Here is a 20,795-nt window from a genome sequence, read left to right as displayed (position 1 = left end):
ACGTTTTGTGAAAGCTGTCATTTATAGACTCCGAGCAGGAGGGAGCGCTGTTCGCCGGTTGCTCTCATCTATACACCGACAACATCCGCCCCGGCTAGCGTTGGTGGCAGGCGCTAAATGCAGTGTTTATAATAGCTAATCACCCTCAGCTTATTTAAAAAAAAAAAAAAAAAAAAGGGATGGAAACGGAGGCAGACACCGGCGTTTCTTCGCGGACGGAGAGGAAAGCTTTGGAAAAGGCCAACATACTTCAACGAGAACGCGAGAGGAAGATATTTAGACTGGTAAGACGAGGCAACAACACAGTCGGAGCCTTTTCTCTCTAGCTAGCTGGCTAAAGCGCTTTACTGTGCATGCACGTTAGTTAGTGTTTTTTAGCCGGTGATTCTGACCATGCTTCTCTGTCCTGTTAACTGAAGGTTGCTCGAGTCCTGAAGAAACCGGAGGCTGATCGGTCGGAGGAGGAGGCAGCTGCGTTACTACTGCACGGAGAAACTGTGGCGGAGCTCTGCAAGCGACAAGTCCGCTCAAATGTCCTCAAGAGGAAGCAGGAGGAGGTGAGACTGCCAGGCCCACTGAGTGTTAGTTAATAAGCTAGCTAACTAGCTAGGTAGAATATCACCTGTAACTGGTTATAACAAGATGGTGAAAGAACAAAGACGTGTGGAGGTTGAATGGCAAAAGCCAGACGGGTTGTTTCCTTGGTTGGTCCTGGACTAGCTAAGGAATGAACTGTAACCATGTGTCCATCACTTAGTTTTTAAAACAAAAATAATTTATATAAATAGATTATTTAACTGGAAGTCAATCTCAATTGTAACACACAGTCCCCTCTACAAAACATGGCCTCGTGATCACGCAGGACCTACCATTTCAAAGCTCTTTTCATTTCAGTTTTTGTATTTTCTCTAAGCAAGGTCAATAATTAAGAGAACAAATCAGGATGACAAAAAAACTGCTATGGTTGTTCCTTGATACAATTAAAGTATGTTGTAAACTTAAACCATTTTGTACTTTCCTGTACCGTCTGCAGATGTTTGATGATGCCGATGAGCTGAAGAGTAAAGTCAGACAGCTCGCTGTGGCAGTCAAACAAGCAAAACATCTGGTGGTATACACCGGAGCCGGTATCAGTACAGTACGCCAAACTCCTTTGTCTTCACTTTCATTTTCCTCTTTAAACTTTCACGTAACTGATGAAGTCCTTTCTTTCAGGCAGCTTCCATCCCAGACTACAGGGGGCCTAATGGTGTGTGGACACAGCTACAGAAGGGACGGACAGTCAGGTAAGATATATTTAGTCTTTACCCTGATCAGATATTATCTGCATTTTATTTTAAGAGTGAATTAAACTCCCAACTGATGATCTGTCTTGTTTCTCTTTACAAACAGTTCATCTGACCTGAGTAAAGCTGAGCCGACCCTCACGCACATGTGTGTTAGGATGCTACATAAGGAAAAGCTGGTATTTGAGACCTAGATATATAACTTGTGGATGTTCCATTGGTATTTACGCTTACAGGTTTTTACATACTTTGTTTATGTTTGTCTATAAAGGTACAGCATGTTGTTTCTCAAAACTGTGATGGACTTCACTTGCGCAGTGGTCTGCCCAGACATGCCCTGTCTGAGCTTCATGGAAACATGTTTATTGAGGTGAGACATTTTCTCAGTTGCCCACACACACACACACACACACACACACACACACACACACACACACACCCACACACCCACACACCCACACACCTGTAGTCCTCAGCTACTTTCTTCTAAAACAAATCTCACCATCTACTGGAAAGACATAGTTCAGATGTTTTTAAATAGATTTTGCTGTGCTTTCTCTAAAAGCAACATCTCAGCAGGATTCAAATCTGATAAAGATCTGCAATGGCTATATAAAGTCTGACTTTGTTTGTTTGACATCCCATCATGCTCAGTGAGAATAAGTGAACTGCAGAGTGCACACACTTAACAAATAAACAGCAGCCAGCAGGTGTAGTCAATAGGCTCGTTCGAGATGAACTGCGCCTCGCCTGGAAAGTAGACGAGAGCAGGCGGCAGCGGCGGTGACAGAAAGCTGCGGTAAAGTCGGACAGTTTCCAGCCGATTCCAGCCGCCTTAAGGCTGGACAGGAAGTGACAAAAACACTGTGGTGCGATCCCGATTTTAATAAATAATATTCAGACCCACATATCAGCTGGTACACAGTCTCCAGTTGGTTTAATTATGACAGAGTAGCTGGCAAAGTGCTCTACATATGATCTGTTGCTGATTTTAATTAACAACACCCTGGAGATGATCAGTGATCTGACGGATTTAGTCTCTCTGACTTCTAAACGTCTATCAGCCACACAACGTGTGTTCTGGACAGAATAAGTCTTTAAATCAGACAAATAGCAATTAAAATCCCTCCGATTCAAAAACTATAAAAAGTTTATATAAAACGTCATTGTGGTTTAAACCAATCAGGTGTTAAGTCAGCTGTGAAGCCGGCGTTTCCCAGCATGCTCTGGGTCCGCCTGGGTCTGCCTGGTTCTTGCAGTCGGTGAAAAGCAACTGCGCCGCCTGCGTCTCAGAACTGCGGCCGCCTTGCTCTCGTGAGATTATCGTTGCCCACGTGTGCATGACGTCAGAGCAAGTCGGGATCAAGTCGGACACAAATCTAACCGGCATGCAACGGGAGCCGATCGCCGGTGATCAATTCTGCGCAGACCTGGCTCATCTCGAACGAGCCTACTATTAGGACAACATGCTTCAGTGAGCCATGCAAGCAGAGTTGCTTGTCTATTTTACCGAAATCTGTCACTGATATCCCTACAATACAGATAACGATGCAGTTACACGGGAATTGCCAAGGAAACTACATTTTGGAGATTGTTTAGGAATGTTTTACAAGATCCTGGAAAACTGTTCTTCAAAGAAAGTAAGTCACCCCGATATGCTGGTTTTATCCTCCTATCTCCAGGTATGTACATCCTGTTCCCCGGTCAGGGAGTACGTGCGCTTGTTTGACGTGACGGAGCGGACGTCGCTGCACCGCCATGGGACGTGCCGCAGGTGCAGCCACTGTGGTAGTGAACTCAGGGACACCATAGTGCATTTTGGGGAGCGAGGAACTCTAGAGCAACCTCTCAACTGGAAGGGAGCTGCAGAAGCTGCCAAGATGGCAGATGTTATCCTCTGCCTTGGCTCCAGTTTGAAGGTAGATTTTATAAACCGCAGGGTGTCTGTATGCATTTGCATTTGGTATTCTAAAAAAGGTTTGTTACATTGCAATTTCAGAGTTTTGTTTTAATCCGGTTAATATATTATGAATGTCATGAAAATACATTAATTGACATGTAAATTAGTATATGTAAAATGATTTGTCTTTGATAGCTTATTAGCTTGTGGCATCTTCCAAACATCTTCTTGCGCTCTTGTTTCTCTCTCTTCTAGGTGCTGAAGAAATACGCTTGTTTGTGGTGCATGAACAGACCAGCAAGCAAAAGGCCCAAACTCTACATTGTCAACCTCCAGGTATAGTTGGTTTTGACATTTTAGGTGAATAAGATGCTTATAAAGTTCTGACTGCTCTTGGCTGATTTACAGTCAGGTCCATAAATATTGGGACATCAACACAATTCCAATCTTTTTGGCTCTATACACCACCGCAATGGATTTGAAATGAAACGAACAAGATGTGCTTTATCTGCAGACTTTCAGCTTTAATTCGAGGCTATTTACATCCAAATCAGATGAACGGTGTAGGAATTACAACAGTTTGTATATGTGCCTGCCACTTTTTAAGGGACCGAAAGTAATGGGACAGATTAATAATCATAACTCAAACTTTCACTTTTTAATACTTGGTTGCAAATCCTTTGCAGTCAATTACAGCCTGAAGTCTGGAACGCATAGACATCACCAGACGCTGGGTTTTATCCCTGGTGATGCTCTGCCAGGCCTCTACTGCAACGGTCGTCAGTTCCTGCTTGTTCTTGGGGCATTTCCCCTTCAGTTTTGTCTTCAGCAAGTGAAATGCATGCTCAATCGGATTCAGGTCAGGTGATTGACTTGGCCATTGCATAACATTCCACTTCTTTCCCTTAAAAAACTCTTTGGTTGCTTTCGCAGTATGCTTTGGGTCATTGTCCATCTGCACTGTGAAGCGCCGTCCAATGAGTTCTGAAGCATTTGGCTGAATATGAGCGGATAATATTGCCCTAAACACTTCAGAATTCATCCTGCTGCTTTTGTCAGCAGTCACATCATCAATAAATACAAGAGAACCAGTTCCATTGGCAGCCATACATGCCCACGCCATGACACTACCACCACCATGCTTCACTGATGAGGTGGTATGCTTTCGATCATGAGCAGTTCCTTTCCTTCTCCACACTCTTTTCTTTCCATCACTCTGGTACAAGTTGATCTTGGTCTCATCTGTCCAAAGGATGTTGTTCCAGAACTGTGAAGACTTTTTTAGATGTTGTTTGGCAAACTCTAATCTGGCCTTCCGGTTTTTTAGGCTCACCAATGGTTTACATCTTGTGGTAAACCCTCTGTATTCACTCTGGTGAAGTCTTCTCTTGATTGTTGACCTTGACACACATACACCTACCTCCTGGAGAGTGTTCTTGATCTGGCCAACTGTTGTGAAGGGTGTTTTCTTCACCAGGGAAAGAATTCTTCGGTCATCCACCACAGTGGTTTTCCGTGGTCTTCCGGGTGTTTTGGTGTTGCTGAGCTCACCGCTGCGTTCTTTCTTTTTAAGAATGTTCCAAACCGTTGATTTGGCCACACCTAATGTTTTAGCTATGTGTCTGATGGGTTTGTTTTGATTTTCAGCCTAATGATGGCTTGCTTCACTGATAGCAACAGCTCTTTAGATCTCATATTGAGAGTTGACAGCAACAGATTCCAAATGCAAATAGCAGACTTGAAATGAACTGTGGACCTTTTATCTGCTCCTTGTAAATGGGATAATGAGGGAATAACACACACCTGGCCATGGAACAGCTGAATAGCCAATTGTCCCATTACTTTTGGTCCCTTAAAAAGTGGCAGGCAAATACAAAAATACAAACTGTTGTAATTCCTACACCGTTCATCTGATTTGGATGTAAATACCCTCAAATTAAAGCTGAAAGTCTGCAGATAAAGCACATCTTGTTTGTTTCATTTCAAATCCATTGTGGTGGTGTATAGAGCCAAAAAGATTGGAATTGTGTTGATGTCCCAATATTTATGGACCTAACTGTATGTGTCTGTGCTTTCGTTCTAGTGGACACCAAAAGATGATCTGGCTGAGCTGAAAATTCATGGCAAGTGTGATGAGGTAATGAGTCTCCTAATGGAGGAGCTGAACATTCAGATTCCTGTATATGACAGGTAAGGGCATTTTTGCCAAATGCCTTTTTCATCCTTTTCAATACTTGCATTTTGGAATATCCCCATCAGATTCCCTCATTCTCTTTCATCAGGTTAGAGGACCCTATCTTTAGTCTAGCCACACCTTTGCGGCTAGAAGAAGTCGACAGCCATTCTCGTGAGATCATATCTCCCCTTGATGGGCGGGAGGACTGCTTACCTGAGTCTAGAGAGCAGGCAGAAGAAGCCACAGCTGTGCAGGGTGGCTGGTTTGGAAGAGGCTATGGCAAAGGAAGAAAGAAAAAGAAAAAATCAGCATGACCAAGACACATGCAGATGTGGTTGACTTATGGGAATTGATCAATCAATCCCAAAGAGGGATTGACACCCATTTGAGTATTTGCTATTTGAAAATGAGGTTTCCTTACTGCCACATAAGGTGTTTTCAGCTTTAATCCAGACAGTCAAAAAGGATACCAGTAATGACTAGTTTTGATTAAAAAAACATCAGAGTTTAAAACTATTCCTGCAGCATTATCATTTTTCTGCTGTCCCTCTGTATGGTCAGGATGTCACTAGTTTCGCTTTGCCAGACTCTTCCTCACAGAGCTGCGGACAAGGGTCTGGCTAGTCCATCCAGCATTCTGGGATGAGATGAAAACGTGCTCTGGTTTATTGGTATATTTCTGAGGAGCAGTTACCCATAGTCCTGGTAAACCCACCTGAGTTTAAAATTCCTGGCGGCATTGGAGCAATCCCGGAAGTGTAATGTCATGGATGTAGACTAGTATGTCACAAACGCTATTATTTTAAATGACAAAGTATTTTTCATCAACCTTTGAAATCTACAGGAGGTGAATGATCCTCTGGAGATTATATTTTTGGACATGGAGTAGCACTTTAACCGGAGTTACATTTATGTTTTCACCAAGTTGGTATTGGTGCAATGCAGTAAATCATTTGTAAATAATTGCAAGATGCTGCTGGTTTGAGCATTAGCTTGACATTAATAGATATTAAGAAACAGGTGTCTAAAGTGTACGTTACTGTTTGTATTACTTAGTGTTTACAAGTAGAAAACGCCAGTAGAACAGCAGCAGCAAACCAACAGTTGTTTTTTATTTCGGTGCTGCCACAGTTTAAGAGATTAAGGAGGTCAAAAACGTTTTTGATATATTAGATTAAAATATATTTTTGTAGTCTTTTCAGATGTTTAAAACTTGCATTGTTGAATGTACCTTTTTTTTTTTTAAAACACAATGGCTTATTTGTTTTTATTTTAACAGTGTTTTGGTTAATTTAAATTATTTCCTGAACTCACCGCCAATATTTATCTGCTGTCCTCCATCCTCAGGTTTGCAGGCTAGGTAGTACAGCTACTACTGTACCTCAGTTTACTGAAGTTGAATTTGCGTTTACATATTTATTTTTGTTGGTGTTTTTTTTTTTCACTTACATTTTGATTAGTTGTTAGTTAATGTAAGTTACTGTTTCTTAAGTGATTGGAAATATATGTCTCTAACTTGTCTCAGGTATATACAGTTTTGTTATTAATCTCATCCTGTACCCAATAATCTGAGAAGGTATTACAGGCCAGACTAATGACCAGAAGTAGTGTTCAGCATTTTTAAAACTGGATGTGAAGACTACTTGGTTTTTATTGTATTTTGCAAAAAAAGGGATACTATACTTGTAAGACAAAGTGTTCTGTTATTGTAATAACGTTTGATCTTCTGCGTTTTCATTATAGTGGCATTTGCTTTAACTAGTCTTATATTTGTAATAATATAATAAATTTGATTACAGACGACAGAACTCTAGTTTAAACTGTTATCCGTTAATAACCGTGTGATATGGGTGTGAGTTTTGCAAGTGTAATGGTTTGTTCCTGGATTTGTTTTATTTTTGTCAAGTTAACTTCTTAAATTAAAAGGATTTGACGACAATGTAGACTGGGTGACTTGGTCATTGGAATCAGTGGTGTAATAAGTATTTAAATGCTAAATAAAATGAGGGCAACACCACAATGTAAAGTAAAATAGTAAATAGTCCATTACTAGTTTGAGTGCTTAATTCAAGGTTCCATCACCCAGAACATAAATAATTTAATAAAGCTATTTTTCTTGAGTTAAAATATAAAAATATTCACCAAAATATACTCAAAAGTGCTCATGCAGCACAATGCTCACTGTCATAGTTTTGTCTGTAAACTGTAAAACTAGAAATACTCAAGTATTTCAACAAGTTTACATCATGGATGTATAATAAAACTGTTCATTAAATTGGTACAGTGCCTGAGGAAAAGTACGTAGTTGCATTTCACATCAGTTTGTTTACAGCAGAGACTCTGGTTCATAGGTTGTATCTGACCACGTGACAGGAGTGATTACGCCATCCTCACGTCAGCGTGAGAGGATTCGTCCGATGCGACGTAGTTTGGGAGGCGTTGGCCTGTTCAGTGCTATGGTTCAGTATTTTCAGTCCGCGTTTGAGAACCTAAGACGAAGAAGAGAACGACCTTAATAATCTTTTGGAGTAACCGGAGTCAAATACCCTGACACGTTTTTTTTGTTTTTTTGTTTTTAATTATAACGCAAAGTAATTCGAACCTATCAAAATGATCAAAAACGGCCACCACGCCACCAACGTCCAGCAGGATGACGCTGGTTGTAAGCCGGGTGGGTCAGTGTGCAGCCCGGAGAAAAGGAAGCGCGTCGTTCGGCTGTGGTGTGACGGCTGGTGAGTCTCCGTGCCCGCCACTGACTTACTGTTTGCTGCTTATTTATGTTTTTTTCATAGTTTTTTATCCTTTACGTGATCATTATGCAACACATAAGGACCAATTGTGGGGAGGCATGCTAATGCTAGCTAGATACTTACCGGTAACTTAGCAGTTATAACGTATAGCAACAAGAGTGTCAGATGTAGCTGACGTAACTTTACTGTCTCTCAATTATGTAGCTAATTGTTCTAATTGTATTGTAGTATTCTGAATTTAATGCAAGCAGATCAACTTGATTTAAATAAATTAGGGATACAATGTTTTACTTTAAAATGCATGACGTTCGGCTGCCAACAACACTTATGAGTTATTATGGCACAGTGGCGTGGGATAACAGGACCTCTCAATACAGTCTCTTTTCCTCACAGTAAGGCTGTGAAGGTTATAAATTAAATTTTAAAATGTGTTTTGTGTGTGTATAAAATATACCAAGACATAACTGAAACTATGTTTATTTAAAGGTTTGATGGGACATAAATGAATGAAAACCTGTGAAGCGTTACGCAACATAACGTTAAAACGTTATACTACTACTGTAATGCACTTTTCTCTTAGTATGGGGCAGCTCTGATGGTCTTCAGTCATTTTCTTTTAATGTTCAGCAGTATTTGTGGATTCTTATAGAAATCAGATGACATACCTATTTAAACAGGCGTGTGATTGATCGGTATATTGCACCTAGTCTGCACTTTCAATATTATCGTGTAATACTGTGTATCAAGTACCCACTCTGGATGTGTTGTTTTTGCACTGTGTGACTCATGTCTTGTCTGTGAAAGTGCTTTACAAATACATGTTTACTACTTATATGCATACATGAGATTCTAGTTGTAAACACAGACATATTTCATACAGCTGAGCCAGAAATGTTTTTTGGCTGCCTTTACTTGCATCTCTTGTGAAACTGGTTACAACTGGCCTAACGTCTGCTGTCTGCAGAGCCAAACCTCACTCCGCTCTCCATGTGAAATCCTGTTGCTAATACCTCTAAGATTATCTAAGGTAAAGTCTCGGCCGTGTTTATGGTTTGAAGCCTGATGGGTACTTAAATCTTAGATGATTACTCAAGGGCATATATTTTCTGTCTGTTTGTCACTCTGACACAAACATCTGAGAGTTGGGTGTAACACACAGAGCCAACTCGTGAGTCACACAGCCATATCTTGTTGTTAATGTTATTTTAACTTCTGCTGTCAAAGACCATGATCCTCACATCACATGGTTAGCTGTAGCTAGGGAGACAACAGGCTCTAAATTTGCAATACATACATTCTCCCATGGACTCACACACTGCAGAAGAAAGCGGCCAGGTTGTTGTGAGCTAGTTTGACATTGCCCATCTCATGTGGTGGTTATAAATAACCAGCATAGTGAACATGTCATTCAGTGTGATGCAAAAGTGGCATTCTTGTGGTGAGCAGGGGTTCCCTCTTTTTGGGGGGTTTGAGGTTCCGTTTTGATACATGGTATATACCTAACGACAGATTGAATATAAAACAAGTGAGAGAAAGAGGAGCAGATGGGGCAACGGTCAAGATGTAGTATGAGACCATTCATTTTGAATAGTCTTCCTCACTTCCTTGGCTGGCTAAACCTCTGGCTGTCTCAGTTTACATGCAAACGTGCAAACAAAGTTTTGCAAAATCTCCACTCTGGCTGGAGGTATTAGAAAGACCCGGTTTCAGAGGCTAATTTTTTGTTTGCATGTAAACAAAGGTCAAAGACGAAGGGGAATGTCTCAGTTTTTTTTAAAATAACCATGTACGTGTAAATGGGGTATGAGGGATTATTGTTAAGGGAATTCAGACTCACAGATTGTGGTAATGTCATTATAGAGGAGAGGTCTGCCCACTGGAAGTGCAGTCACAGATGAGGTCTTTTAATAAAGCAAAACAATCTGATGGAAATGAATTCACAGATGGAAGTGTTATCAGACAGCTCCAAAGGTCAGAGAAATGGAAGTGTAAATAAAAAGGGACTGGTTTGAATCCCTGGCTCAACTGGGACAATGGGGACAAGGAAAGTAATATGAATGAGTGTAATATGAACCCCTTGCTAATACATTGTTTATTATTCATTACACTTTTTGTATACCCTGGGCTCATAACCACAAGCTGCTTTTGTGAAGCTTCACAGTCTGTGGTTGAACTGGACGGTCTAAAGATTTAAATATTTTGATACTTACTTTTTTGGGAAACAAGGAAAGTGAAGCTGCAGGGTGCTGAACAAAAGCAAGCAACATCCTAGTATACAAGGATTATTATTCTTTAGTTTTTCTTTTGGTTAAAACTAGTTAAGACTTTGATAATGTTGCAATAATGGAGGTGAACTTGCATAGCTTCCTCATTAAAAGCAAGCTAGTACAAAACATGAATGGTAGAAGTTGCTCAATGGCAGAAAACAAATAAACATTGACACATTGTACACACAGTGTATTTGACCTTTCTCCCAGTAACTTTTTTCTTTTCCACTCACCATGTATAAAAGGCCTGTCTTTGGGGCTATAACCCATTTGATGTCCACACACACACACACACACACACACACGCCCACACACTGCTCGTATCTGCAAGGTTACCATAAAAAGAGATAAGCTAATGTTAAACAACAAAGCAAGAAGTTTTGGCAAGTCAAAGGTATCTTCTAAAGGTGGCTTTGAAAGACAATGATTTTTTGAGAAAAGCTATAGCTGTGGGGTGCTAATTGTTAAGGCCACACCCCTCATTGTTTTGTGTGTAACTGTTCGTTCAATGTCTGTTTTGTCCTTTTTTGTTCAAGCACTTACAATATCTACATTGTTTTCCATGCTGATGATGACATTGTCCTATCTTCTCTCTGTCTCCACAGTTATGACATGGTTCACTACGGTCACTCCAACCAGCTGCGGCAGGCCAAAGCCATGGGAGATTACCTCATAGTTGGAGTGCACACAGATGGTAAGACTCATGCAGGCATTCTGATATCGATGTATCTGTTAAACCTTTTTGAGATCAACAGTTTTTACACTGATTGAATGCTCTGTTCTGACTGAGTAGTCTGGTACTCTACAATCAAGTCCAGTTATAGTTTATTTCTAATCAAATCAAAATCCAGACAGGTTTGTGGTATAAGGCCACAAAGACAATTTCCCTTTGTTAGTGCAGACTGAGTTAACCTTGGTTAGTATCACAACATTATTTTCCTGTATTACTTGTAAGCTTGTCAGACGGTGTGAGATTTTTGGTTACTTTTAAGAGGCTGGACAGAAGTCAGATGTAAATGTTTACATTTCTAAGGTGAACTTAATTATCCAGACATGGATGCCAGCTACACGTGTTTATATGGCTGCAGTCTTGAGGATCTGTTTACTTTGCTTGAAGCAAACGGATTTTACATCAACATTTTACACTTAATTCTTTATTAATTTATCCAATTAAACTAGGGGTCTCAATCCAAACCATGGATGTAAACACAGATTTTTGATGACGTTGTAATGTTGTGTCATCAATCGATCATGCGAGTTGTTGTTTTCATTGTTAACCACCATTGCCGATGAAAATGTATCTGTTCACAGAAAAGTTAGTTTAATAAAGTTCTATTCATGTAAACGTTTAGTAACACTTATTCATCTCACGTTATTCTAATTAAATAGCTGCAGTTTTCCCACACACAAACATAGATTCTATTTGTGGTGGCAGCTGACTGGTTAGCAGGCAAGCAAGGTAAAATTAGCCAGCCGCTGAACCACAATATTACACTATGGGGGGTAAAAGGGTTTGTTGTAATGTTACTCTTCACCGTTGAAAGATTTATATTACGGTATAACCTTATAACGTTACCGTACGTTTTACCCGCCAAGTATTCGCATGAGCCACTTGTCAACGTAGCACATTGTAGTAAGCTGAAACAATATTGGAATATATCAATAAATTATGTCTCTGCTGTATTACTGTGTTGCAAACTGGCATGTAATTAATGAAACAATGATGCTGTGGTAGAAAAAAAGCTGTTACTGATTATAATTCTGTGACATTTTATGATTTACAATTACTCTTGAATGCCAGTCTAGAAATATAGATAAACCCCAGCGGCAGCAAAATGTAATGTGCATCTAGGGTCAGTCTAGCAACGCTCTGTTGGCCTGCGAGCTGGAAAAACCAAATTCTGGTCAGACCAATAACATAGTGTATAGAGCTGGTGGGCGGGCTTAACATAATGACGGCAGAGTTACGACGGTTCTACGTGAATTCCCTGCTACTTGAAAACAAAGAAGATGGCTGCTGCTAGCAGACAGCAACCTTTCGAATCAACTTCGGCCTTGACTGTGGAAGACTTGAAGTAAAGCACTGAAGTCATTCTTAAAAAGGAAGATGTGTTCGAGTTTTGACGACCAGATACGGCAAAAGTTAAATCTATCAACTTGCGTTGCTCTGGTTGGTTGTAGTGCTATCCTATTGCGTTCAGAGGGAATTTGAAAGACAACCATTAATCCCACCCCTTAGATTAAGCCCTGCCAATGGTTCCCAGACCCATCCTCTTGATGTGGGTCTGGCTTGTCAGGCTTCTTGAATGCATCATATGGTGTTTCCTGCGTTTTGACAGAAGTTAAAACAGCTAGAGGTGTCAAATACAACACTGTCTACGGAAAGTTTGGTTCAATTGAATTACTCTTCTCTATGCTTGCTCATTGACTTTTTGTCATCTTTTTTTAGGTTTTAAATTCTAGTAGACAAATAGTCTGTTGATCCGTTGTTGATTAAATTGTGTCAACTTTGTAGGCTGATCCGCACTTTTCCTATCCCATGTCGGTTACTTTGACGCTGCTATCCATGCACCTTTTATTGGTTTTATTTGTCCTCGTACTGTTACGGTTGCGTTCCAGTTGGAGTGTGTGTTGAACTTGAATGTATTTATGTGTCCTGTAAGTTCAGATCAGATAAGCTTCCAGGTATAAATGTTTGCATCTGTGTGAAAGTGATCAGGGCATTGCTGCAGAAGAAAGGCTGCCTCTCAGTGAACCTTCCCTGAATGAATAAATAAATGTTAAATAAAAAACTTTAGCATGACCATATGATCCCTTTGCTGGCAGTCCTTCCTGCTGTTTGTTATAATACAAAACTGGTCAGATATTTGCTAAAAGTCAGGAACAAGGTTATAACAAGCATTATATGCTAATCTACACAACGTGACACTTGGTTGAAGTTGGAGTTGAATCCATCAATGTTGCACTCTGTGGGAGTACAGTCTTGCACTTATCGGTTAAATTCCCAGATTATCCCAGCAGGCAGAAATCCCATTTACAGCATATGTCTTCAAGGGTTTTGAATGTTATGGTGTCGAGTTGAATTCGGATGAACTAACTCACTGGCAGACGACATTGTAAGTCTTGTTTGTGGAGTTCTGGAGACTTCCCCAACCCAAATAGTCTTGACTTGAGTCCGGCTTTCAGTAGTCCACTAAGTTACTGTTTGGGTTTTGTTAGTGTTGTGGGTCGGAGAAGGCAGTTCAAAGTAGATTACAGCAACCCAGTTATTCTCACAATGATTTAGTTATAGGAAACCTCCTTAAATATGTTTGAAGTGTGTACATTTGAGACATCACAATACTACACTAAGTGCAACTTTGACAATAGGTTTATCTACACAATTACCATTACTAGTTAAGCAGTTGCATGTTTTGTATTCCCAACTTGTATATATTTTAAATATTTGTTCTTGTATTTTATCCTATTATTATTTCATGTACATTGTATGGGTATATTGTATCCTATTATTTCATTTATATTTGTAATGTGCTGTGTGACTGATATTTTGCTGCTGTAAGACTATAATTTCCCATTTCTTTGACATCAGTAAATATCTGTCTGTTCATCTATCTCTCTATCTATCTATCTATCTAGGCTGGAAAAGTGGCAAAAATAACATCTAAGCAGAAAGAAAAGCATCTGCATTGTAGCAAAGCTACATGTAAGTGTAAGTAATGTGCCAATAATTAACAGAAGATTCCCTTCCATCCTTTTTCCAAGCTGAGATTTCCAAACACAAAGGTCCTCCGGTCTTCACTCAGGAAGAACGCTACAAGATGGTACGGGCCATCAAGTGGGTGGATGAGATGGTTGAAGGAGCACCTTACGTCACCACCCTGGAGACTCTGGACAAGTACAACTGTGACTTTTGTGTGCACGGAGGTGAGTCAGTTGAAGGCCGCTCTTAGAATTTCTTGTCCTTAACACACAGAGATTTGTTAGCATTTTATTTGAAGCTACCTACTTAGTGATGCACATGATGTGAACAAGCCTCCAAATTCAATGATGAACTTATGTGTTTGTTTATGTTTACCAGATGACATCACGCTGACTGTAGATGGCAAGGATACATATGAAGAGGTGAAGCGGGAAGGCCGTTACCGGGAATGTAAACGCACACAGGGCGTCTCCACCACTGACCTGGTGGGACGAATGCTTCTCATGACCAAAGCCCATCACAGCAACATGGTAAATTAAGCTGCTTTTATACTAGGTTTTATAGTTAATGTTTAGCGGGGGATTTCACCCACTGATATGGTGGCTGTGTGAGTTGGTGAGTTGTGAGTTCTTAGCTTCTTAGCTACACTGTCTCCCCCCCCCCCCCCCCCCCCCCTATCGCACAACTGTAAATCTCCTTTTAGTGTCTGATTGTGGGTGTACTGATTATTTAGTGTATAAGCAATGGTTCGTTTGTTTTATTCTTGCAGGATAACCCAGATTATCAGCAGCATACAGACAACTTTGGGAAAGTGAGTAGCATGGGTTTTTATTTGAGTAAAACCTTGTTGTGTAAATCTGTTAGCAGTAGAACATCTTTCCCAGAGACATCACTTAGCGTGTATTACATTTTCCCAGTGAAACACTTGTCTTGTATTGCGTTTAAGGGCCCTAAAGGCCACAGTCCATGGACAGGTGTGTCACAATTTCTTCAGACCTCCCAGAAGATCATTCAGTTTGCATCAGGAAAGGAACCTCAGCCCGGAGACACCATCATCTATGTGGCCGGGGCATTCGACCTCTTCCGTATCCTTATTGTACAAATATAACCACAATTGAGTTTCGAACACTGTTAGTAATCATTTCTCTGGTGTATGTTGTTGTTGTTGTTGTTGCCTTGACCACAAATTCCTTGCAGACATTGGCCATGTTGACTTCTTAGAGATGGTCTATAAGCAGGCGGAGAGGCCCTACGTTATCGTTGGTCTGCACTTTGACCAGGTACACCTTATGTAGACATGTCCTCGCCCACACATACCAGGAAAGCGTACACAAGACGTAAGAAATTGACCCCTCCCAGCTGTGTCAGCAGTTTTCAATAGAAACATTTAAAACAAGGTAACTTTAGGGTAGGTAGGTAACTTTAGGTAACTTTTTAATGTTTCTGAAACAGTGTAATTTTGCATCTAATGATCATAAATTACCTGAAACAGCAAACGAGACTAACGGTCTAAAAAAACAAAACTATTGTTATATAGTTTTTATTAATGCCTTTGCCCGGGTCTGATTTTTCTCACAAAGTTACAAATTGATTTACGGCAGGTAGACCGTCTCTATAGTAACACATTGTGACGGGTCACAGGTTACTCTTAATTAAGGACACGGTCTGTGCCATTTTATCGCCATTGCCTGTCAGTGTCCTTTGCACGTGTCAGCATTGATGTTGTCTGCCAAAGCTGTGATACATTTACTTTTTATCCAGTTTTAAGCCACAGTTTTACGATACACTTTTTATGTTTTGATACATTTTTTAACTAAATAGTTTAACCTGATGAAGGATTTTAGCCATCGGCGTCTGATTCTAAAGGTCTCAGAGAAACAAGCTGAGCTGGCAGCAGCTTGACTCCCGCCCCTTTGACCACGTACTGAAAAACTTGGGAGAAACCGGGATTTTTGACGTGAAACTGCTTTATTCTATGTTTTTACCTGTTTTCACCGCCTAGTACATTTGTTTTGGAGAAGAGGAGATTTGGCTTCTAGCATAAACCTCCGACACGATGAACACTAAAGGAATTTTAACTGGGAGGAACTGACTGCAATAACAGCACTGCTCGGTCTTTTGTTATTGTTTTGATTGAGAGACCCCTACCGGCAGAAAATTACATATTGTACATTTAACGCTAGTCATGTCCTTTTGGTTTTGAGTTGGCTAAATATTTAAAAAGTCAAATGTAAAAGTAACAAATGATCTCTTCTTATACTCTTTAGGAAGTGAATCGGTACAAGGGGAAGAACTACCCAATCATGAACATCCATGAGAGGACACTGAGTGTCCTGGCCTGTCGTGTGAGTACACACACACACACACACATACACGGCTCTAAATGTTCAGCACAGTGCGATGTATTTATAGTCTAAATATTTATAGTGCTGCATGGTGATCTTGTCTCTGTTCCCTCCCTTCCTGCTGGTCAGCTATCTAGTCCAGAACAATGAGTCCCAGTGCCCCCATCTGCACTGTGTGCGTTTGTGTTGAAGTTAAATCCAAATTATGAGAACATTACACTAACAAACATATTAAACAATTATAAACCACTAAATTGCTGTGCTCCACCATCAGTTTTAATCAATGCCGGATTATGACGGTACTCAATTTGCCAGAATTAAAACCGTGGACAGTAAACACACCCTCAACCTCTGTTTTATCCAAAAGATGCATGTCAATTCAATTTTGATACGTAACAAAAATGCACTGAACGCACAACGGATGTGAGGCATTGGCATGAAAGGTTTAATCATTACTTAAAATTAACTTATGACTATGAACCTCTCTTTTGCTCTTGACCGTCTCTCTATAGTATGTGTCGGAGGTGGTGATTGGTGCTCCCTATGCAGTGGGCAAAGACCTCCTGGATCATTTTAAGGTGAGTAGCCTTTGAAGGACTTTCGTCTGATTATGTGTTTTTTTATGTAGACCTTTCTATAACTAATCATTAAAACATTTGCAATGTTTCCCATTTCAGTCTTTAAGCTGTTTGTAACTTTTTGTACATTTAAGGTGGCAAGTGTCTGTAGTTTTAGAATTTCCCACATGAGAGCTCTTTTTTGTGAAGGCTGTACTTTTACATATATGGTGTATGTAAATATGAGAAAAGATATGATTCAAGCTTCTAAGAGATACCCTTATTAATCAAGAAAAAGTGTGGCCAACAATAACCAATACAAGTCAATGATGTGTACATTACACTACAGTTAAATTATTAGTTATTTTAGGGCATGATTTTAAGCAAAGTCCAACACATGCAGTTAACTGGTGAAGGCATTAGTAAATCTTCAAAAATATAATACTGTAACAGCATTGGCTAGCTACATATGGGAAGTACCCTTGTTTGACACTTTGACACTCTCGTCTTTGCTGTGGCAAACCACAATTTCCACACTGTGGGACAAATAAAGGTTTTTCTTAACTTATCTTATCTTACTTTAGTTTGAAAAAACTAGTTTCAGCTCACTAAGTTTTGGGGCACCCTCTAGTGGATAGTTGAAATATCAGAAGAAAAAGTGTCCATGTGAACAGAATTTGAATCTGTCATACCCTGTAGGAAGTTATCAAATCATTATCACAGCCTTTTTCTTTACATGACCCATATGTTTGAAAAGCTTAACAGCTAAACAAAAATAGATAACAGATTTACCTTGGCACAACTGAGACTAAGAGTAGACACAAGTTTACATGCAGAGCAATAAGGAACACTTTGAGAAAGCCAGATCAGAGCAGACCATCTGCCAGCATGGGGCTACTCAGTGACAGACACTGATTCTTCTCAGTAAACGTAATGAAGATAAAATACTGGAAGAATGTCATTTATATCTATACACATGATGGGTGGTCTAACCAGATGTGTTTGTACAACTGTGCAGGTGGACCTGGTGTGTCATGGCAAGACAGAGGTGTTTCCAGACAAGGACATGTCAGACCCCTACGCTGTGAGTACAGGGTCCTCTTGTCTCTGATCAGAGTGCAGCTAGGTGACGTACAGGTACGGCTATCTCGGGACATAGCGCCAACAGATTTGGATCACCCTTGTTTGACATATTGGCAGAGAGTCGTTAATCATAAATATACAGGCTACTGATTTGATTAAAGTAAGACAATGTCGGCAGTATTGATGGCAAAAAAGGTTACAGAACATTTTTTTTAAATATATTTTTATATCTGCATTGATGTCAAAACCTAGAGACTTTCAAACATCAACATGTTTTTTATTAATATGTGTTTGTGTCAAAATTTACATCAAAACATCTTTTCCTATTCTATTTTGCCTGGAAACGCTTCCAACACGCTCACGTTTCACGTGAAAACTAGCCGTTGGTTCAGTTTCTAGCACGCACGCTTTTTCGGCGCAGCTTGAGTCGCCTGTGAGACATGCGTGTCACCCCGGCAGTGTGTTAGCTCTAACCTGTTACATGGAAGCTGAAATAAAAACAGACACACCATGCAGCTGACGCGCTCTCGCAATACATCCACTGTGTAGCCGGCCTTAATTAGCGCATTCAAACTTGTTAGAAATCTAGATGTCATCAAAAACTGGAAAAACTAGTCACTAATCAGAAGAGTCTACATTATTGGTTCAAATCTGTCAAAATGATTGGATCGACGTGCGTTATTGCTTCATTCAGGTATTACAAAACTGTCCCGATTGGCCTCTGGGGGACACTCTAGTGTTACATGTCTGTCTGTTGACCATTATATCTCAAACGTTCACAAGGGTGTGTGTTAATATTCCATTCTGACTTTTTAATATTGCTCTAATTAGGGTGGACCTCCTCATTCACAGGTGATAACACAGGAATTTTGGTCTTGCGTTTGTTGGTTTGATGTAACCATTTGTGTTCTGCCCTCAGGAGCCAAAGAAGAGGGGGGTATTCAGGACCGTCGATAGTGGGAACAGTCTCACCACCGATGACATTGTCCAGAGAATCATTGAAAACAGGTCAGCGACTCCTCGTTCTTAACAGGCACTTCATTACCATCTTCATCTACATTTAATTTCTCTCTGTATAGATCATTTTGAGTCTTTGACATTTGTATGTTTTGATCTCAAGTTTATTAAAGTCACCTTGCGTGTTCCCAGGCTGCAGTTTGAAGCCAGGAACCAGAAGAAGGAGGCCAAGGAGATGGCAGTGATTGAGGCGATGAAGAGGAAAGAGCAGCAGGAGCAGAGAGAAGGTGCAGACCAGGAAGCTCACTAGAGAAATCTGTCTTATTAACTCATCCTGGTACACTCAGCTTTAAAAGGATGGACTTAACTGACCCAGACCAACCAACGGTCCATGTTGTCCTAAACTGGACAGTCCATTGGATGCGGAATCCTGCTTTAAATATTTGGTGATGCAGTATATCTTGCATGCTGCTGGGTTAGCTTCTCTTAGCCTTCATCTATGCTCCAGCCTAATGCGATTAGAAAAGATTTGCCTGGACAAGAATACAAAGAATACCAAACTCATACTACAATTTCACTTGCTAAATTTCTTCTCAGCCTCTCTTCCTCCACAGAGAACTTTTTAATGTCGTCATCTGTCCTGTATTGTTTGTTTTTTTTGTCCATGAAATCACACACTGCATGCTCCTGTATAGGTGTAGAGATGGTATTTTAAGTTATAAGCCATGACTTAAAATGTTAATGACATTGTCAGTTAAGTTTTTAGTTTAAACCATTTTAGTATTTAATGATGATTTTTAGAAGCGTCTTCAGTTGAACGTTGAACGTGGTCTGTTTTTGAATACACTGAGAAAACATCAATGTATTTTAATTTCTAGAAGGCACTATGTTTTTGTCCATCATGAAAATTAATTTAATGATCTGTGGAGTAGTCTTTTAGTTTGAACTGGACTGGTTTGAACTACCTGATTTTGCCATGGATGCATGCGTGTGTGTGCGTGTGTGTGTGTGTGTGTGTGTGTGTGTGTCTTAGGCTACCTACAAGGACACATTTTAGACTAAAGACCAGTTTATTTTGGACGGCCCTTTATGGTTCAGTGGCTAAGGTTAGTTTTAGGTTAGTCTTGCATTGCCAGACCTATCTCCACTGCGCTGTGTCAGCGCTGGAGAATGGTCTGGCTAAACCACTTATCTGTTCTAGGATAGGGGGTAAAAAAAATTCTCTGGTTTGTTGATTTTTCTTAAAACCAATCACTACCGTCCTGGGCGGCGCCAAATCTTGGATGCAGCAATGGTGCCCTTGAAAAAAAAAATAGCGGAGGTAGCAAAAGGGCAGGGTCATCATAAGCCGGATATCAGGCTTTATCCCAGCAATGTGCATCTGGTAAGTCAGACTAGGGTTAGGTTAAGGGAAGGCAAGTAGTGGTTAGGGTAAGTCTTCAGAAAATGAATGTATGTCTATAAGAGAGAGAAAGGTGAAAGAGTGAGGTTTTTGAGTAAGCGTGTGTGCTGTGAATGACCATAATTTTTTGCCTCATTCCTAAAACTATAACAATAGACTGTAATCAAAATAGGCTATAAGTTATGTAAGGGCTGTGAATTTGATCAGAAAGTCCAAACTGTGTTGCTAAAGTTGTCCTTCTCTCCCCAGTCTACTTTCAAGAAATGTGTTTTTCAGTGTCCTCTGTTCTACTTCTTTAAAAGAATCCAAGAACTTAAACATTTGGTATCCAGCCCTTCAAACTGCTCCTGGAAACATTTTTAAATCGTTCAA

General features: G+C 40.2%; 2 protein-coding genes across 2 annotated transcripts; both read left to right on the top strand.

The window, feature by feature from the left end:
* The first annotated feature begins 44 nt into the window (after window positions 1-44).
* sirt7 (sirtuin 7) lies at window positions 45-6,035 on the top strand. Its single transcript, XM_034896164.1, has 10 exons — window positions 45-284; window positions 420-557; window positions 1,034-1,138; window positions 1,216-1,286; window positions 1,393-1,465; window positions 1,558-1,656; window positions 2,969-3,205; window positions 3,442-3,522; window positions 5,270-5,376; window positions 5,469-6,035. Exons 1-10 carry the CDS (start codon window positions 180-182, stop codon window positions 5,674-5,676), a joined length of 1,224 nt encoding a protein of 407 aa, XP_034752055.1. The 5' UTR covers window positions 45-179; the 3' UTR covers window positions 5,677-6,035.
* A 1,753-nt stretch (window positions 6,036-7,788) lies between these two features.
* On the top strand, window positions 7,789-20,324 carry pcyt2 (phosphate cytidylyltransferase 2, ethanolamine). Its single transcript, XM_034896177.1, has 12 exons — window positions 7,789-8,094; window positions 10,985-11,073; window positions 14,142-14,303; window positions 14,458-14,609; window positions 14,849-14,890; window positions 15,026-15,164; window positions 15,277-15,359; window positions 16,347-16,424; window positions 16,937-17,002; window positions 18,000-18,065; window positions 18,984-19,072; window positions 19,214-20,324. Exons 1-12 carry the CDS (start codon window positions 7,973-7,975, stop codon window positions 19,329-19,331), a joined length of 1,206 nt encoding a protein of 401 aa, XP_034752068.1. The 5' UTR covers window positions 7,789-7,972; the 3' UTR covers window positions 19,332-20,324.
* Window positions 20,325-20,795: the final 471 nt, after the last annotated feature.

This window comes from Etheostoma cragini, chromosome 2 (assembly GCF_013103735.1).
Source record: "Etheostoma cragini isolate CJK2018 chromosome 2, CSU_Ecrag_1.0, whole genome shotgun sequence".
NCBI classification, from domain to species: domain Eukaryota; kingdom Metazoa; phylum Chordata; class Actinopteri; order Perciformes; family Percidae; genus Etheostoma; species Etheostoma cragini.
Note: the sequence above shows the minus strand (reverse complement) of the source record. Positions and strands in the feature narration are given on the sequence as shown.

Excerpts from the sequence above, each read along its gene's own strand:
- sirt7 (XM_034896164.1), top strand. The coding sequence starts at position 180 with ATGGAAACGGAGGCAGACACCGGCGTTTCTTCGCGGACGGAGAGGAAA. Across the intron at positions 1,139-1,215 it reads CCGGAGCCGGTATCAGTACA|GCAGCTTCCATCCCAGACTA; the intron begins GTACGCCAAACT and ends CCTTTCTTTCAG. Across the intron at positions 1,657-2,968 it reads ATGGAAACATGTTTATTGAG|GTATGTACATCCTGTTCCCC; the intron begins GTGAGACATTTT and ends TCCTATCTCCAG.
- pcyt2 (XM_034896177.1), top strand. The coding sequence starts at position 7,973 with ATGATCAAAAACGGCCACCACGCCACCAACGTCCAGCAGGATGACGCT. Across the intron at positions 11,074-14,141 it reads AGTTGGAGTGCACACAGATG|CTGAGATTTCCAAACACAAA; the intron begins GTAAGACTCATG and ends CCTTTTTCCAAG. Across the intron at positions 14,610-14,848 it reads AAGCCCATCACAGCAACATG|GATAACCCAGATTATCAGCA; the intron begins GTAAATTAAGCT and ends TTATTCTTGCAG.